Genomic DNA, 20,200 nt, shown 5'->3' on the forward strand with positions numbered 1-20,200 from the left:
TAGCGCGGAGTTTGTTGTTGGCGGAAAAGCTCCGAAGTCAGAACAACAAACTATTTCACACAGCCGCAGACTGAGTTATAGTGATATATGTAAGTGTTAACCGGTGAAACATTAGCTCATGACTGTACGGTGGTTTCAGGGAATGTTCATTTAAAGAATTATTGCACTTAACGACCAACTAAAGCGGTAAGTTTCTTCTTGTTTTATCAGATAAACTGTGGTTGTTAGCTAGCTTGACAGACGAGCTAACAGTAGCATGCTAGTTGTTGTAATGAGGAAGACAGCAGCGCTTAGACTGAAATAAGCTGTACACATTTCCTATCCATCTGTCGCTCTGTTATGTGAATACAGCTCTTCGTACACTGTCCACCTTTACATTACTTACCAGTTGGAAACGTTTATAATAAAAATATTTCAGTTACCAGCCTCTTAAGTTTCTTCCTTTCTCTCTCAGATGGAGTTGTCTCCTGTCTGCACTGACGGCATCAGCACAGATGGATGTAACGTTATTAAATCTGACAGAGGTCACAGGAGAAGCAAAGTCTCAAGTAAGTTCTTCATGACTTAAAAACACAATCTTTGAGTACAGATGCACCATTATATTAGCATATTATGGTCTAGGGATAATATTAAACTGAAGAAGTAGTATTTGCAGGTCAATATTTTTGTGTATTTTGCTTTATAACTTTGTACAAATGTTAAAATAGTGATAGAATAAAATTATCATTGTCTTAAGTGAAAGCCTGTAACATAGGCATGCCTGTAAAGCTGTCACTCTCGCACCTTTCAGGTGCACAACAATCTGTTGCACATATCTATTGATGTAAGTGATGAGAAAATATGGCAGTTGTTCTATGGCAGTTTAGATTATTTGCATACACGAATAAAAATACAGTTAAAACATTGTGCAGGAGAGGTTAGAAGCCAAAAATGGCTCATGAAGAAGATACCTCCCTTATTAAATAACAACCACCATACATAAAAAGAAAAAGATAAAAATGAAGATTACATAATTGAATAAGAGTTCCCACGACAAAGTATTACAGTATTGTTAAAGATGTACAAGATACTTACTTAAATTTACAACTAATTGAGATAAGTGTTGTGTATCTGTAACAGTATTTTTTCCTGTTTTCTTCCAGGGGATGTGGAAATAGATATTGACTTGCTCTACAAAGCCGTCCCTCAGCTGGCCAAGGTTTTCCGCATCATAGACAAAATCGGAGAAGGTACGTACTCCACCTGTGGAGTTTACAAGCATATACTATTTTCTTAAGAGAAACTCCTGTTTAAGATTGTTGATCTCATTTTATTTGTTGGAGAACAAGAGGTGACGTGTTTATGACAAGTGTATCTGTGCACCAGGGACGTTCAGTTCGGTGTATCTGGGTGAGGCTCAGATGCGGAATGGGAAAAGAGAGCTGTTTGCCCTGAAGCACCTCATCCCAACCAGCCATCCTACACGCATCGCGGCTGAGCTTCAATGTCTTACTGTTGCTGGGTGAGTGTTGTGTGTTCATAAAGGGATATACAGGATCCTTTACTATGCCCCCAGACTACCAGACAACCTTTTGTAGAACTGACCAGATAATGCAAATTATTTTAGGTGGCATTTTAAAATACATTTATAGATTTTGCTTTATGCATTGTTTCTATAGGACCTTTAAATGACAACTAAATAATGACTGGTTAATATTGGTAATATTAAAAATAATCATAAAGCTGTTCTATTGATCTGTTGATTCATGAGGGCTAGTATTGTTTTGACTTTGTGAGTCTGTGTATGTCATGATGCAAATACTTTGCATCAATGCTTTTCAAGATTGAGTTACTTGAGTCTCTTGAGGAATTGTTTCAGCTGTACAAGACATCGAAATAAGTTTTGATGTCTCACCACATCATCACCACATTTCATTTTTTCTCCCTTTGCAGAGGCAGAGAAAGTGTGATGGGGGTGACTTATTGCTTCAGGAAGGAGGACCACGTGGTGATTGTCATGCCCTATATGGAGCATCAAGCTATTGTGGTATGTACATTGTCAAGCAGTATATGGTTACTGTGTTTCAGTGACATACTGATTTTTGCTGGGACACAATCAGTAATGTAATCCTCAAAAATAAATCATTCACTAGGTGCCTTGATGTAGTTCTTGTTTCTATGTTTGCAGAAATGTCTTTAAAACTTCTGATCTAATACAAATGTGTTTATCAGGACATTATTGGCTCACTGAGCTTTGAAGAGGTCCGTCTGTACATCTATCACCTGTTGAAGGCTCTGAGACACATCCACCAGTTTGGTATCATTCATAGAGACATCAAACCAAACAACTTCCTCTATAACAGGAGCAGCAAAACGTGAGTTGACATTTTATGAGTTAACATATTGCTGCATAGTTTAGTTTTTTTCCAACTTTAGAAATGCTGAATCAGTGGGCACATATATCTGTTAATTTCAAATGTTTAAAATGTGTGTGTGTGTGTAGGTATGCGCTGGTGGACTTCGGCCTGGCTCAGGGGACAGCAGACACCCAGATTGAGCTGCTGAAGGTGGTGAGGCAGAGGACATCACAGAAAGGTGGCGGGTCCACAGGGAAACAAGACACCACACAGCGGAGTAAACCACAACCTAAACTCCCTCCCAAAACTACCACAGCTTCGACCTCACTACCTCCGAGAACCACAACCTTGCCACCTTCCTCCTCCTCTTCCTCCACCACCACCACCACATCCTCCTCGGCCACTCAAAAGGCGCTGGTTAAAAAAGCACGTTCTGTCACCACCACTGCCACCACCACCATCACCACCTCCACCTCTCGCACAAAGCACACAAAGGTGTCCACACTTTTACCTTCACTGGTGTTTCTGAGTCTTTTCTTTGTCCTGTAAAAGCAGAGTTGTTGATTAGTGCACAGTGGGTTTTTTGGGTGTCACTCTCCTGAGGTTAGGTTAAGAAATTCCTGTATGGATATGTTGAAGTATCTCTGGTCATCAGTGCATCTGTTTGTCTTCGTCTCTGTGCAAAAATGTGTTGGCTTTAGCTAAATTCCATGTTTGTTTTCTCTAGGATTTGACAGGACTACGCAAAGTGCCACGGCCTGTGTTTGGAGAGAGGAACCTGAACAGCTGCACTGCAGCTCCATCCACCACCAAACAAGCTGCCATTAAGACCGAGGTAAGCAAGGTGGGAATTTAAGTTTTGGAAGACTAAGAGGTTTCTCTCTTTATCATATCTCAAACCATTCAGGATAAGGTAAGATAAGCTTTATTGTCTGTCCCAAAGGTGACAGAAATTCTCCTTTGGCAAGGCTCAAATTCACATTTAAAACACACATCACATTTAAAACACACAAGGGGACTGAAAAAATGGTATATGACTGTGCATGTGTGTATTTTTAATGTTGACAAATGAGTTAAGGTTATGACAAATTAAGGCCCCTGGGAGACAGGCGTTCCCAGCTGACATTACTGTCTTTTGGATGCATGCTTGTCAGGAAGGGGGGTTAAGTAACGCTTCAAAATGAGACCAGGGGGTAGAAGAGGTTAAAGAGGTGCTTTTAAAGGGTATTATGGGTGTTAATGTCTCAGTGCAGTCATTTATTTTTCTTCATAAAAACTTTGTATTCAGTTGGTAAAGCCGAGCAAAACAGAGGACCCAGCCAGCCGAAGGTACTCTTCAGCCAGCCGGGGCCCGCTTCCTGTCAGGACCCAGAACGCCAGTCAGAAACCTCAGAAGGCCGTGCAGCAGGGCCTCACCTGTAACTGCTACATGACCGACCGTGTCTGCAACATCTGCCTGTCCAGGTAACTGAAGAAAGAGGCGAAAATCGTCATTAAAGGCCAATTTTACACGCCACTTTTTTTCTAGGATGGCAAAGGCATAACCTGCCTGACTATTCCTCTTATTGGCTGGTGCTCATCACCTTTGTTGGTTAGGTTTACAAGGAGTTTGGCAGGTCATGGCTTCACCATCTTAGAAAGAAAACTCACAATTTTTCACACCATATGTAACATAATAAGTCCTCCTTAATGAATGTGAACCTTAACCTTCTCTCAATGATTTGTGTGTTGCACTTTTTAAACCGCTGCTTCATGTTGTTTTTAATAAAGGAAGCAGCAGGTGGCTCCCAGGGCTGGAACTCCAGGTTTCAGAGCACCAGAAGTCCTCACAAAGTGTCCCAACCAAGGAACAGGTTGGTTCCCTAAACAATGACTATTATAAATGATTGTCAGCCACACAGATATAATGACGGCTATGTAAACCTGACTGTTAATCTTAAACCTTGACTTTCTTACCCTCTCTAATTGTTACTAATGCAACACTCTCCTGTCTTATCTTCCTGTACTGCAGCCATAGACGTGTGGTCAGCTGGTGTGATCCTGCTCTCACTGCTCAGTGGTCGTTACCCATTCTTCAAAGCCAGCGATGACCTGATCGCCCTCACTCAGATCATGACCATACGAGGCTCCAGAGAGACCATCCAGGCTGCCAAAGCATTTGGTGTGTATTAATATTTTAAACTGATCTTCCTGCTTCTGTGTAGATATAGTTGGTGTCCGGTCACAGTAAGGTGGCTTGGTGAGGGCGAAAACAGCCTACAAATGCCAGGAAAGTGCTTTTTAAATTCACACAAGAGACACTGTTACATTTAATTCCACATGTTTCGAGACAGTATAGTGGTGCTGACGTTACTAAATGCCATTAGCCTATACTTTAGCAGTGGTTTCAGGGCTGTTTCTGGTTAAACTAAAAGGATCTTACTCTTTGAAAAAATGTCTGTCTCTGTAGGGATCCTTTTATTAGTCTTGTCAGGCACTAATAATAACTATCTGAGCCTGTCAGTGGCAAAAACTAGCACTTACAGTGGATGTAAATTGACGGTGTGACCATGCCTTGAGTGTTTACATTGCAAACTGGCTGCTGCTGTCACTCAATACTGAACCAATTCAAAAAATGTTGTTCCCTTTAACTCTGGATTTTTAAATTTATTAAACATGCAGAAGGCCACACCAAAACTCTTCAGCATGGTACCAAATGCTTTGTGTTGTCCCTCAGCGTAAAAGAATGTGACTTATTGTGGGTGTAACTATTGCAATTAATCCGCCAACACAGTTTATCACCATAGACAATCACTGTAACAATGCAGGAGGACTTACATCAGCCTCACTGTGATGTATTGAAGACTCTGTGCAGATAATGAACCTGTTTATGGGCTGAACTTTATTCAGGCAAGGCTGTGGTGTGCAGCAGAGAGCTGCCTCGGCAGGACCTCAGGACGCTGTGCGAGACTCTGAGAGGACGAAGGCCATCACCAGACGATGAAGTCACACCGCTTCCCGAGGCCAGCAAAGACTCCACCGCCATCAGTCATCACAAAATCCAAGATGATACACCCACACACCGTCCCGCTGAAGGAACATTCAAGCAACACAAACACGAAGCAGGTGAAACTGCTTCATCTCTACCAAACCACCAGGAACATTCAGGGAACACAGGAACCCCTCGCCTCATCAAACAGAGCTCAGAGACGAACTGTAAGGTGGAGGAAGATGAGCGGGGCTGGGACAGAGTTCCTGATGAGGCCTACAAGCTGCTGGACCGACTGCTGGACCTGAACCCTGCCACCAGGATCACAGCTGCTCAGGCCCTGCAGCACCCGCTGTTCAAAGACCTGTGAGACCGCACGCTGTCACAGGACCAGGAGTCTCACGTCAAAACAACTTAAGCTTATTCTCTGCAGGAATTATTGGTTACTTGTGATCAGTCTCATCAGTGAAGATGAAAGACAATTCCAGATGCACGTGTTTTGTAATGAGCTTAGTCCACTTACATTAATGCTACATTTCATTTACCCTGGAAGTTGGAGCAGGGAATGACGTCACACCCAAGTTGACCGTATTCAAGTCAGGAAACCAAGATGTTGTACTAGTTGGTAACGTGTTACGCTGTATTTTGCGCATACAAACGCTGTAGCAACAAGTTTACAGACAGAAGTTGGACAGGACTGTGTGTGCGACTGTTTTAATGTGGCACAATAAGACAGAAGCGCTAATAAACATATACAGCATTCACTACTGTTTATGCACAGAGTAGCCATCTTGGATTTTTAGGTTGGGTTTGGTGAGGCTCTGCTGGCTTTTGGAGTCAGAAATACAACTTCATGGAGAATTTGGAAACTTTTACTTCCAGTGCAACTGTAACGCACCGAAAGCTTCACTCTGTCCATGATTTCTGTGGTTTCTTCTTGGATGCCTGCTGCTTATGTTTTGGCACCTGGCCTTTTCCTTTTTATAAAGCTCCGACCTCACCTGTGTGCTGTGCCCAGGAACGTCCCCACCACAGCAGCACAGAGTCTGATAAGTCTGATGTTTTAAGCAAAGTGGAGAGAAGTTTACATCCCTGTTTGGTTAAATTACCTGAACACCACAACTGATACATCTCTGTGTGGGGAGAAAACATTTCCTCTCAATTTTCTCTCTCCCACTGACCCATTAAATGGTTCATAGATTTTAATATGACTATCAAGTTATGACAGGTTTGACTTGCTGGTGCACACACCTGCAGTTCATGGCAGCTACGGTACAAAGTACTTTCAAAATGGTTATTTTAAAGGGCTCTGGATGTGCACTGTTAACTATAACGAAGAGACAGGAAGAGTATTGACTTGAGCCAGACTATTGGCTTTTGTGTCGATGGTTGGTCGGTTTTACAGCTGAAGGTACCCGATTTTCTCTGTGGAGACACGGAATCGGCAAGTTACAGCTGCACACTGTCTGGTTATATTGGTTTTTATTTTTACACTCTGTGCATTTTTACTTGAAAGACCAAAAGAGAAGAATACAAAACGTAAGGGATCTTGTTACTGTGGGCTGTCGGCTATAGTGGTTCCGAACTGGTCCAGATTTCTCCGTAGTCATTAGTTCAAGGTCCACACAGTTTGATATTTAGCATCATACTTTCATTTGGCCATGTGGTTGGCTGGTTCGCTGTTTCTGTTAAGCAGCTGTCTGTTAGTCACTCACTCTACAGCAGGAAACAGCACTTTCAATAAAAGCTTGTGCCAGTCACTTGTGGTCCATTCAGAATGGACCTGAGACCCACCAGTTGGGAACCACTGAGCCAGAAGGTCAAAAAGGAGAAAAACCTTGTTTAACACTTTGTCATAGTCTGAACTGGGTCTTGTTGAGAGGGGATAGTCTGTATGCTTTACTGTTGTCACTGCTGCCAAATCAGCATATTACTGCCATATGAAACGACTATTTCTAAAGTATAAAAGGGCTTTTAATATAAAGCTGCCTATGAGTTCCATCTGTATTTTATAAATTGTGTGTGAATATAGCTGTATGAGAATGTGTCTGTTGCAGATGTGTTAATTTATAACACTCTAAAGTGGATTTTCTAATAAAGGGAGGAAAGAAAGCAAATGGCTGCCATTTACAGTATATGACATCTGACATAATATGTGGAGTATATGAGGCGCCAACTACCTCAGACTGTGTCCTTGAGGCGGCCACAGGTTGGTTTCCAGCCCGTGGCCCTTTGTTGCATGTCCTCCCACCCCTTCATGCTATAACTGTTCTATCAAATAAAGGCAAAAAGCTCCAGAAAATTGACCACCAGCATGCACTGGGGTGGTTTGCAGCTAGGTATGAAACCGTCGTGATGAGAGTCAGCACCTCCAAATCTGAAGCCATAGTTCTCTGCCGGAAACCGGTGGATTGTCCCCTCCAGGTTGGGAGAGAGTTACTGCCTCAAGCGAGGGAGTATCTCGGGGTCTTGTTCACAAGTGAGGGTAGAATGGAGCATGAAATGGATCAGCGGTTTGGTGCGGCCCCTGCAGCGATGCGGACACTGCGCCGGACTGTCGTGGTGAAGAGGGAGCTGAGCCGGAAGGCGAAGCTTTTGATATGCTGGTCCATCTACATCCTAACTCTCACCTGTGGTCATGAGCTCTGGGTAATGACTGAAAGAAAGACTGCGGTTACAAGTGGGGCTCAGCCTTAGAGACAGGGTGAGGAGCTCAGACATCCAGAGGGAGCTCGGAGTAGAGCCTCTGCTCCTTCATGTCGAAGAGAGTCAGTTGAGGTGGTTCAGGCATCTGATCAGGATGCCTCCCTTTAGAGGTGTTCTGGGCACGTCCCACTGGTAGGAGGCACGCTGGAGGGATTACATATCTCATCTGGCCTGGGAACATCTTGGGGTCCACCAGGAGGAGCTGGAAAGTGTTGCTGGGGAGTGGGACGTCTGGGGTGCTTTGCTTGGCCTGCTGCACCCGGGACCAAGCCTCCGATAAGCGGATAAAAATAGATGGATGGATGGAATAACATATGGAGCATATAGTGTACTGAAAATTAACATAACATTATCATACATCATTACTAATCATCACTATAATTACCCATAAAGTTGATGAGGCTCTCATTACCCTCTTCTACTAATAGTTTTGCAATTTAGGTGTGAATTTCATAAATTCAGGGTTCCCATGTGTCCTTGAAAGGCCTTGAGAGTTTTTTTAAAATACAAGAATAGTCATGGGTCATTCAAAGTGCTATAATTTTTTATATTTTGCCCATTAAAAGAAATGCTGTCTTGTATTTTTTTGCTGTGCTGTGTTAGAGAAGGCAAGAGAGAGACAACATGGTCTGCCATCACTGTAAAATGGCACAGTCAAGCTTCTGTCTTCTTAATTGTGAGTCTTTTTAAAGCTGGCTGGCTTGATCTGTGTCTCAAACTGTGCCCTGTTGGGTCCTTAAATTTGAGAGTACTGGGCTTGAAAAGTCCTTAAATTTGATGTTTAAGGAGTGGAAACAATTAATTTTGACATTTTCATCAAAATTACTCTGGAGGCATATTTCAGAGGCCATATCTGGAATAAACCAAACCACAACTTGCTCCCACTTAACAGAACAAACCGTACAGCACCTCATTTAACTTGTGTGAACAAGAGTTTGAAATTTTATTACAGAAGTGATACAAATTTTCCAGCTGTTATTTGGATGTTATATAAACACTGTATGCAACATTTTACAGAATCCAGCAGACCTGCTGAAAACAACTTGAAATAATAATAAACCGTTTACAATAACGTATCCACAACTGATGCTGCTCATTTTTTTATGAACAGTTACAGGCTTCGTTTGGCGATGACGATCACTGGTAGTAAAACTCAGACTCAGTCTAAGAGCTCTCCTTCACCTCGGTGAGTTCCTCTATCCGCACCAACACGCTCTCGATCATGTCAAACGTGTGCAGGGCGGAGTGCAGAGCCTGAAAGGACATTGAAACACAGTCAGGTCATCGCTGCTCTTTGTTGGCGCTGTGTCAAGATTGTCGAGTGAACATGAAAGCCACTGACCTGAATCTGAGACTCAGGCGTCATGTTCGGCAGCTTCTCACTGCCAACGGACACAGAAAGCATGGACTGCCCTGTGGAAAACAAATTCATGCATTTCTTTTTAAATACGTTTTTACACGCTTATTTAGAGAAGTTTTTCAATCTTTGCAAAATGTTATTAAGTAATTTGAGAAAGGTGGGACCGAAATAATCATGCTTGTGTTGGTCTGACCTTTGGCCTTGCCCCTCTTGGTCTCCATGGTGTCATGGAGCTCCCTCTCGTAGTGAGCTCTCGACATGTTTACTCCAACACGTAATGGCTTCAGGAATGAATCTTCTATTTTATACAGCTCTGTCCAGATGCCTGTCTGAGGTTGAAACAACAGCAGGGAAACACGATGAACACGACCAGAAATGTAGGCTGCAGGGTTGGAAATTAGCTGCAAATACTGGTAAAACATGCAAATGGCTGCTGGATTGGCTTCACTGACAAACCAAAAATAACAATGGTAATCTACTGAGTAGCTGGTAGGTTGTCCTTCTGACCACTTGATACAATGGCCGGTAACTTAATTGCACATTAACGAATCAAACCATCATTCACTGTGACTGACTTTGGTCTTTATTCACTGGAAGTGTTGGCTGATATTTACTGGATCAGATCAACACTCACCTGGTTCTCTGTCACTTTGTCTCTGATGACGAGGTAACGCAGCAGGTTCAGAGACTCCATGATTCTGTTTAAAACAACACGCAAAGATGGACTCAGTAACAGAACTTTTACAAAACAATCCTGAGTCAATCACGTAAATGTCTGAGAAATAAGATAGGGTACTTTCTAAGATTATAATGTCATAAATTAAATTATTAATGCCTTCAGGCCTTTCTGCCAGAAAATCAAGTGACGTAGTATAAAAAGCAACAAAGTTGAAATAGGGGGAAGCCGTGGTGGCTTATTTTTTTAAGACTAAGTTGACTTTTTAGGATGGATAAAGCTGCTGAATGCACACTGTGTTAACTTTAGCAGAAGAGCTCAATAGGCCTGTTTGTGTTAATTTTTTATTTCGACATTGCTGAGACGCCCATGAAGGAGGTTCATCTGATGGTCTGGTTACATCCGGTACATCGACACAACTCTAATTTTTACCAGTGGCATCTGTCTCGTAATGAGATTTTTTTTTTGTGACTTTAATATGAGATAATTTCTGAGTCTTTTTTTGCACATTTCTGACATGATAATCCCAGAGATTATTTGAGTTTTTTCACAGGAATTTACAATTTTAATCTCAAAATATAGAGTTTTTTCTCTGAATATTACCACCCTCCGTTAGCTACATTTTAACCTAGAATGCGTCATACGTCCACATCTAGTTAAGCTTATGTAAAAGTGATATATGCATGGTAATCAATAGCCAATAAATTCATGTTTTTCTGTAATGTTTTGCTTTACATACAGCAATGCATCATAACATGACTTTTTTTTTTACATTTTAGCTTTATTAATCTAATTAAACCTACTTTAGTGATTAATTATGCACATTAGTGGGGTGTCAGTGGCTTAGTGGATAGAGCAGGCGCCCCATGTACAAGGCTGTTGCCGCAGCAGCCCGGTCTTGACTCCAGCCTGTGGCCCTCTGCTACATGTCATTCCCTCTCTCTCTCCCCCCCTTTCAAACTCAGCTGTCCTGTCAATTAAAGGCAAAAATGTCCAAGAAAATGTCTTTAAAATAATATGTATATATATATATATATATATACAGTACAGGCCAAAAGTTTGGACACACCTTCTCATTCAATGCGTTTTCTTTATTTTCATGACTATTTACATTGTAGATTCTCACTGAAGGCATCAAAACTATGAATGAACACATGGAGTTATGTACTTAACAAAAAAAGGTGAAATAACTGAAAACATGTTTTATATTCTAGTTTCTTCAAAATAGCCACCCTTTGCTCTGATTACTGCTTTGCACACTCTTGGCATTCTCTCGATGAGCTTCAAGAGGTAGTCACCTGAAATGGTTTTCCAACAGTCTTGAAGGAGTTCCCAGAGGTGTTTAGCACTTGTTGGCCCCTTTGCCTTCACTCTGCGGTCCAGCTCACCCCAAACCATCTCGATTGGGTTCAGGTCCGGTGACTGTGGAGGCCAGGTCATCTGCCGCAGCACTCCATCACTCTCCTTCTTGGTCAAATAGCCCTTACACAGCCTGGAGGTGGGGTCATTGTCCTGTTGAAAAATAAATGATCGTCCAACTAAACGCAAACCGGATGGGATGGCATGTCGCTGCAGGATGCTGTGGTAGCCATGCTGGTTCAGTGTGCCTTCAATTTTGAATAAATCCCCAACAGTGTCACCAGCAAAACACCCCCACACCATCACACCTCCTCCTCCATGCTTCACAGTGGGAACCAGGCATGTGGAATCCATCCGTTCACCTTTTCTGCGTCTCACAAAGACACGGCGGTTGGAACCAAAGATCTCAAATTTGGACTCATCAGACCAAAGCACAGATTTCCACTGGTCTAATGTCCATTCCTTGTGTTTCTTGGCCCAAACAAATCTCTTCTGCTTGTTGCCTCTCCTTAGCAGTGGTTTCGTAGCAGCTATTTGACCATGAAGGCCTGATTCGCGCAGTCTCCTCTTAACAGTTGTTCTAGAGATGGGTCTGCTGCTAGAACTCTTGGTGGCATTCATCTGGTCTCTGATCTGAGCTGCTGTTAACTTGCCATTTCTGAGGCTGGTGACTCGGATGAACTTATCCTCAGAAGCAGAGGTGACTCTTGGTCTTCCTTTCCTGGGTCGATCCTCATGTGTGCCAGTTTCGTTGTAGCGCTTGATGGTTTTTGCGACTCCACTTGGGGACACATTTAAAGTTTTTGCAATTTTCCGGACTGACTGACCTTCATTTCTTAAAGTAATGATGGCCACTCGTTTTTCTTTAGTTAGCTGATTGGTTCTTGCCATAATATGAATTTTAACAGTTGTCCAATAGGGCTGTCGGCTGTGTATTAACCTGACTTCTGCACACCACAACTGATGGTCCCAACCCCATTGATAAAGCAAGAAATTCCACTAATTAACGCTGATAAGGCACACCTGTGAAGTGGAAACCATTTCAGGTGACTACCTCTTGAAGCTCATCGAGAGAATGCCAAGAGTGTGCAAAGCAGTAATCAGAGCAAAGGGTGGCTATTTTGAAGAAACTAGAATATAAAACATGTTTTCAGTTATTTCACCTTTTTTTGTTAAGTACATAACTCCACATGTGTTCATTCATAGTTTTGATGCTTTCAGTGAGAATCTACAATGTAAATAGTCATGAAAATAAAGAAAACACATTGAATGAGAAGGTGTGTCCAAACTTTTGGCCTGTACTGTATATATATGCACATTAGCTTTAAATAATGCTGTCAGGCGAAATAAGCTCACTTTAGCTGTGACTTTTTTCCTTTATTAACAGACCACTAATTTGTCTATGTACCCTGCCCCGACATAGAAAACAAATGGATGAGGGGTGTGTGTGTGTGTGTGTGTGTGTGTGTGTGTGTGTGTGTGTGTGTGTGCGTGCTGACCTGTCCAGGTACTGCAGGAGGTCGGTCTCTGGGCCGTCTGGCAGGATGAGAACTCTACGCAACAGAGGCAGCAGGTGAGGTCCCTCAAACCAGGTGTTACTGTTACCTGGCTGAAGACGGACAGACAGACAGACTCATTTAGCTCTTAAGTTATTGCATCAAAACAGGAAAGATGTCAACAGAGCAAACAGCCACCAAGAATTTAAAAAGCCGTCTCACCTGTAGGGCAGCGTTTATCTGATTCTTGATGTTTTTGATGACGTAGCCTTCGACTCCTGAGTGATTACCTGTTTTCAGCATGTACCTAAAACAACCAGTAAAGGTCAGTACGCTGCAGGCTGGAACAGAGAGAGACAATTCTGAAGGAGAGGTGGAACTTACTGGAAAAAATTGTATTTGGCTTCGGTTTCAAACTTATCGATGCTCAGCTGGAACATCTTCAGACCTCTGGTTCTCTGTTGACAGAGGCACATTTGTAAATATATCTGTTTTTCAAAAGCTTTAATCTTGAGAATAATAGATGCAAATGAAATTTAAAATAATTTCAAAGCTACAATAAATGCAAAAGTAGGAAAAAAAGTCATGTTAAGTTTATTATCTATGGCATTACTTAGATAAATACACACTTTAAACCCAACTAATGTTACTTTTTTCCTGCAAAATTGCTAAATTATATAATTTCATCCCTTCTTTTCTTGATATTTATTATGCTATTTTTTTATGATGTTATTGTCTTTTAAATTTGTTCAATTTGCAATCTGTACTGTTCAATGTCATGTTTTATATACACTCACTGGCCACTTTATTAGGTACACCTTGCTAGTACCAGGTTGGACCCCTTTTGTCTTCAGAACTGCCTTAATTCTTCGTGTCATGGATTCAACAAGGTGCTGGAAACATTCCTGACAGATTTTGGTCCATATTGACATGATGACATCACACAGTTGCTGCAGATCTGTCAGCTGCACATCCATGATGAGAATCTCCCGTTCCACCACATCCCTAAGGTGCTCTACTGGATTGAGATCTGGTGACTGTGGAGGCCATTGGAGTACAGTGAACTCATTGTTATGTTCAAGAAACCAGTTTGAGATGATTTGAGCTTTGTGACATGGTGCATTATCCTGCTGGAAGTAGCCATCAGAAGATGGGTCATCCCTTTATGACCACATACACTGTGGTCATAAAGGGATGGACACGGTCAGCAAGAATACTCAGGTAGGCTGTGATGTTTAAACCATGCTCAGTTGGTACTAAGGGGCCCAAAGTGTGCCTGACCCTACCATCTGAATGTGGCAGCAGAAATCCAGACTCATCAGACCAGGCAACATTTTTCCAATCTTCTATTGTCCAGTTTTGGTGAGCCTGTGTGAACTGTAGCCTCAGTTTCCTGTTGTTAGCTGACAGGAGTGGCACCTGGTGTGGTCTTCTGCTGCTGTAGCCCATCTGCTTCAAGGTTGGACGTGTTGTTGGTTCAGAGATGGTCTTCTGCAGACCTTGGTTGTAACCAGTGGTTATTTGAGTCACTGTTGCCTTTCTATCATCTTGAACCAGTCTGGCCATTCTCCTCTGACCTCTGGCATCAACAAGGCATTTTCACCCAGAGAACTGCCGCTCACTGGATATTGTCTCTTTTTGGGACCATCCTCTGTAAACCCTAGAGATGGTTGTGTGAAAATCTCAGTAGTTCAGTCAGTTAAATCACCTGTCTTCCTCATTCTGGTGCTCGGTTTGAACTTCAGCAGGCCGTCTTGACCATGTCTACATGCTTAAATGCATTGAGATGCATGCATGCTACAAACTGATGTGAAGACTTACCAAATCATTCCTCGGACACATCGTCATGACCTTCACCAAGTTCTGAAAACAAAAGGTAAAATCAATGACTACACATGAGTAAAGCTTCACATTGTGAGGATCACAGCAGAGTAAAAGCTGAGCTTCATGTGAATAACTGTGTTCACCTTAGGGACTGTGAGGAAGGCTCTGATCTCCAGCAGATCTGCAGGCAGACTGCCATCCTCCACCCGCACCAGACTCTTCTCATACAGCTCCTGTGCGACGGTAAACACACACACACACACATGTAAGACTAACACAAGATCTAAAATAAACAGCTACTTATTTTAGACAGTACCTGAGTGTTTCTGCTCTCTTCTGAGAAATGTTTGAAAACCAAAATACAAATCTTTAATTCAATGTTTGAGTTTGACTCACCAGTCCTTTCTGAATCCTGGACTCCTCAGTTCTGTCAATAAAATACAAAATGTTAGTTTGGTTAATATCAACCTGGACCCTATTTTCCATGACTTTCATTTAGCTACTAATGGGAACAACAAATTTTAAAATTATTCCAGTATTGAGCGAAACCAAAACAGGCTGCATTATAACCATTTGGGGTATTTGCACATTGCCAATAACGTCCACTTAAAGTGCTTGTTTTTGTCACTGACAGGTTCAGATTGTTATAAGTGTCTGACAACTTAAGAAAAGTTTACCGAAAGAGGTCGACCCCTTTGTTAAAGAGCAAGATCCTTTTTGTTTAATCAGAAACAGCCCCGACATTGCTATCGCCAAACCCACCAGACTCAATTTAAATATTTAGCAATTTTATCATCGTAAAACACGCTTCATTCAAAGTCAGCAGAAACAAACTCACAAAAAACATCTTGGTTCATGTTTCCACTGTTCCAACAATCACCAACTCTAGTTTGGTTCAAATAAACCCTTAAGTCACACAGTTAGATGTGAACATATACTGGCTCTTTACACGTTAAAATTACAGTTTATTTAAATGGAGTCTGGTGGGTTTGATCAGAGTGATCTCGGCGCTGCTTCTGGTTAAACAAAAAAGATCTTACTCTTTAACAAAAAGGTCTATCTCTGTAGGGATCCTTTCATGATGTTATCAGAAACTTAAAATAACAATCTGAGCCTGTCAGTGGCAAAAACAAGCACTTTTAGTGGACATACTTTGACAGTGCATAATTGCCTTGCATGGTTACATTGCAGCCTGTTTCGCAGCTGTTCCCATCAGTGACTTAGACCCAAACTATAGGAAAATGTTGAAAATTATTAAAATTACCCTTTAAAAGTAAGCTATGTTGAGGGATTCAGATCAAATGCACAACACACAGCAAACATCTACTTGTAAATCCATGTCTGCATTTACACACACACACACATATATATATATATATATATGTATATATATGTGTGTGTGTGTGTGTGTGTGTGTGTGGTTAAATGGTGTGTGAGTAGTGGCTACATAAAAAAAAACAATAACACTTTTTTTAATCAGTTAAAAAATGTGGCTCCAATATGCCTTGTAAACTCTGAATTTATACAAGGAAAATGCTCTTACTAACCTTTTACCATTTAAAAGTTCATCAGTGACACATGCTTTATCATTTCAGGTATCAAGGGCTGCTTAAAAACTCAATTTGACTGATGAACTATCAAACAAATGCAGTGTTTTAAGTGTAATTTATGAAAGCCAACTGACAGCAACACTGGAACAGCACAGAACAGACACAATGACACAGTGTCATGTGCTCACCTGGACAGGAGGAGGCAAATGTGCTCCATATTACACCGCAGACAGAACACAGGACTGTAAACACAGGCAGAGAGCCAGGATTTAAATTCTTAATATTATATTAATAATTGTTCAAACAGTATGAATCATCAAGCAGTAATTTCTAGCCATGTATAAAGGTACTTGTATAACAGTGTCACAGTGATTTATGATAGTACACGTTTTTTACTATCTTACCTAAAAACACTGGGGAATGTATCTGCAGCCAGGTGATGGACGAACACCAGGTGAGCCAGGCTGGCCAAAGACTCTTTAGGGTAACGCACTTCCTCCTCCAGAAAGCCGGGAACGTGTTTTCTCTTCAGCAGAGCCTGAGAGACAAGACTGGGGACGGACTCTCCGATAGCACTGAGGGTGCTCTGCACAAAACACACACACACAGATTCATCAGCGACACAATATCTAAAAGGGGAATCTGACAAAATGAGAGTCCAGCATTTACGAATTCTGTATAAGTTCATGTAAATTGTGGTCTGGTCCAATTTGCAGGACCAGTCTCAACATTTATAGTGCAGTTAGAGGGCAGATTATCATGGTAAATGGATTTGCTGTACCAAAATCTCTGTCGCAAAATTCCTGAGGGGAGACACAGCCAGAGTGTCGGGATCCTTGAGTTGTACCTCCAGCAGAGGTTGACTCAGAGTCTTCATACAGCTGCAGGACAGAAAAAAAACACCAAGAGTCAAACCTTGACATCAGTGCTGAGTTCATGCTGCAGATATTTTATATGCAAGTCCATGTTGTGAATTTCTCACTCACAACTTTAGCAGTTCTGTCCGCAGCTCGTCCTCTTTATCCCTGCCCTGCACACCCGCCAACTTGTTCTCATTTTGTGTCTCACTGCTCAGGAGGTTTTGACTGGCCTCGTGGACAAAAGGCTTGATAAAGTCTATCAGATCGGTGCAGCACCGACAAAGCGAGAAGACGTCATCCTCCTCTTGCTCCTTGGTGTGAGGTAGAGGCAGTTTGGCCACCTGGTCCAGCACAGAAGACAGGGTCATGCCCAGTGACGACGCCTTACGGCTGCCCAGACACAGCAGCACTGAGAGGAAGACACAGGTGAAATGGCTCTATTTGAGTTGACGTGATTTACGTATACTAGATTTAATATTCAAGGGAATGTTCTTTACCTTTCTGCAGAGGGTTCAACAGCAGATGGAGACTCTCTGCTATGGTGTCAGGGTCGTCCTGCTCCAGCTGCTCCAACAAGCCAATCAGCAGCTCTTTGGGTCTGCAGGTCTGGGAAACCAAAACTGACGCTTAAAAGAACAATTTCATCCAACACTCAAGACAACATGCATCTACACACTGCTAATGTTTCATCTTATATTTTAATCCAGTCTTGTTGTTTTCGTTAACTGTCGAGCGGACCCGCAGCAGGTGGTTGAAAATGGCGAGGCACTGAGAAAGCGTCTCGTCTTCTTTCTTCAGCAGAACCCGGATCAGAGGAGGCAACAGATTCCATCCCATACATCTCACTATGTCCTACAGAAAGAGTGATGGAGTGTTTACGCAGAAGTACAACCTGCAACACACTATGTGTTCAATCAGTGGTCAGCTCTGAGTACCTGATTCTTTTCATCCAGGACGATACTGAGGACCTGTGCGCTGTTTCCCTCCTCGATGCAGGTCCGCCCAGAAATCGTGAATACGTCATGGTCCTCGGTGGTGTAACTGTCTTCAGGGAGGGCTTGCTGTGTGACATCGAGACAAATGAAGGAATCAAAAGAGAGAATATACAGACATCTTACTGCAGTGAATTGATGATAAAGTCATTCTTAAGGCAAAAATGCCTGTTTCTAGCATCTTAGTGAGAGTCTGCTGCTTTAAATTATGTCTGTAAGTATTCCTTTAGTGTCACTGTAAATTTTATGTATTTGGGGCGGCTGTGGCTCGGAGGTGAAGTGGGTCGTCCACTAATTGGAAGCTCAGCGGTTCTATCCCCAGCTCTTGCAGTCTGCATGTCGAAGCATCCTTGAGCAAGATACTGAACCACAAATTGCTCCCGATGGCTGTTCCATCAGTGTGTGAGTGAGATAGCAGGTGGCACCTTGTATGGTAGCCTCGGCCACAAGTGTGTGAATGTGACTCGTAGTATAAAAAGCGCTTTGAGTGGTCAGATGATTAGAAAGGCGCTGTACAAGTGCAGGTCCATTTATTTATTTGGGGTTTTGGATATTTTAGTTGGACATGAGCAAACTATAGATATCACTTTGTGATATGGGAAACTGTGAACGATACTTTTCTAGATTTACGGTTAATCAAGTTAGTCTAGACATTAACATTAGTCCCACGGTCTTTGAACCATTATTACAACATAATATAAGTTATTCAAGGCTCTCTTAATATAATGTAGCATAGACAGTAGCAATGCAGCACCCTGTAAAAATGTCTCTTTTACTTATGACTGAAATGTTACTTTTCTAAACTGATGGAGCCGACTGAGGGCGGTGCTGTGTGTGAAAGTGCAGCTAAAACAGAGCTGCATGAATCTAGTATAGTGGCACTGCTCACTGTATAACAGGGTGTCTACAGGTATCAGATAGTTAAATGTAATGCTTTTTAAGTCCCATTCAAAACACTTTGTAACCTGTAACTTTAGGACAAAGGTAAGTGTTATGTAGGAATATGGTTACTAGAGTGAGTTAAGTCAATCTACATTTTTCCAACATTAAAAATGTGGATTTTTATATAGAAAGGCTCCACCCATTTTGACAAAAATAAATTTAAAAGTGGACAAATGAAATTAGATAAAATGTTTGCAGTAGTTAAGATCCCTCAAATTCAAATTTAAGGCTATTTAATGGCATTTAAGGCCTTATTGTTGTAAGAATTTAAGATATTTTAAGACTTTACAAGGACCTGTAGACACTCTATATAAAAAATAAGATTATTTGTTTATCTGTGTGAAACCCAGACATGACGGTGACATGTAGGAGATTTGGATGCATGTGAAGAGGTGGGTGTGGTGTACTGAACCCCCTTCCTTCTCCACCCGAAGGACTCACACATCTCTGGACCACATCACTGAGCTGCTCCAGAGCCATCCCTGCTGTCTTCAGGTCAGGGTTTATCTTCACACAGTAGTCCTCCAAAAACAAACAGAACACTTCATGTCAAAACAATACACACCAATCATACTTCACAATCAAGTGGATCCTAATTAAAGTTTAGTTTATTTACATCCCCTCCACAGGTCTTCCTAAATATAGATATAAACACATGACACAAAACATCTGACACCCATAACGTACACAGCTCAGCAATACTCAGAATAACACCAAGACAAAGTGTCCCTCAGTTGTACACGACTGAATTCATTATTTATATGTACGAGCATCTTGGTTATGTTAAGGTTGAAGTCAGATAATAAGATAGTAAGCCCTGTGTGGGCACTAAAAACTGGACAGTCAACCAACATAAACACAGGAGAGTAAATTGAATGCTAGTGTAACGTTATAACTGAATTAGCTTAGCTGTTACCATGATAATAAGCCTTTTCTTGTGCTAAACTGCCTATCAAAACACGGTCACAAACAGTATGCACTGTTAACGTTTAAATAAGTGATGAACAAGACAAAAACAAAGCAGATACCCACCTGAAATAACTACATGTCCCACACAGCCCGGTGAAAACTACCACGCTAGCGCTAACTGGTGAGCGCGCTAACGGCCGGTTTGTCCGTTAGGCCTTGCCG

At 41.9% G+C, this 20,200-nt stretch overlaps 2 protein-coding genes across 2 annotated transcripts; one reads left to right on the forward strand and one right to left on the reverse strand.

The window, feature by feature from the left end:
* The first annotated feature begins 13 nt into the window (after nucleotides 1-13).
* Nucleotides 14-7,787, forward strand: cdc7 (cell division cycle 7 homolog (S. cerevisiae)). Its single transcript, XM_033649571.2, has 12 exons — nucleotides 14-186; nucleotides 455-548; nucleotides 1,143-1,229; nucleotides 1,366-1,501; nucleotides 1,933-2,026; nucleotides 2,212-2,354; nucleotides 2,483-2,831; nucleotides 3,064-3,171; nucleotides 3,625-3,800; nucleotides 4,107-4,189; nucleotides 4,348-4,497; nucleotides 5,226-7,787. Exons 2-12 carry the CDS (start codon nucleotides 455-457, stop codon nucleotides 5,672-5,674), a joined length of 1,869 nt encoding a protein of 622 aa, XP_033505462.1. The 5' UTR covers nucleotides 14-186; the 3' UTR covers nucleotides 5,675-7,787.
* Nucleotides 7,788-8,923: 1,136 nt separating this feature from the next.
* On the reverse strand, nucleotides 8,924-20,199 carry glmna (glomulin, FKBP associated protein a). Its single transcript, XM_033650972.2, has 19 exons — nucleotides 20,102-20,199; nucleotides 19,511-19,591; nucleotides 18,071-18,196; nucleotides 17,874-17,987; nucleotides 17,633-17,741; nucleotides 17,262-17,544; nucleotides 17,057-17,156; nucleotides 16,680-16,861; nucleotides 16,464-16,517; nucleotides 15,122-15,152; nucleotides 14,869-14,958; nucleotides 14,723-14,764; nucleotides 13,286-13,359; nucleotides 13,124-13,208; nucleotides 12,905-13,014; nucleotides 10,005-10,068; nucleotides 9,564-9,699; nucleotides 9,353-9,423; nucleotides 8,924-9,264 (listed from the first exon to the last, which is right to left on the reverse strand). Exons 2-19 carry the CDS (start codon nucleotides 19,547-19,549, stop codon nucleotides 9,175-9,177), a joined length of 1,800 nt encoding a protein of 599 aa, XP_033506863.2. The 5' UTR covers nucleotides 19,550-19,591; nucleotides 20,102-20,199; the 3' UTR covers nucleotides 8,924-9,174.
* Between the last annotated feature and the right edge of the window lies 1 nt (nucleotide 20,200).

The sequence above is a fragment of the Epinephelus lanceolatus genome, chromosome 12 (assembly GCF_041903045.1).
Source record: "Epinephelus lanceolatus isolate andai-2023 chromosome 12, ASM4190304v1, whole genome shotgun sequence".
Taxonomy (NCBI): Eukaryota; Metazoa; Chordata; class Actinopteri; order Perciformes; family Serranidae; genus Epinephelus; species Epinephelus lanceolatus.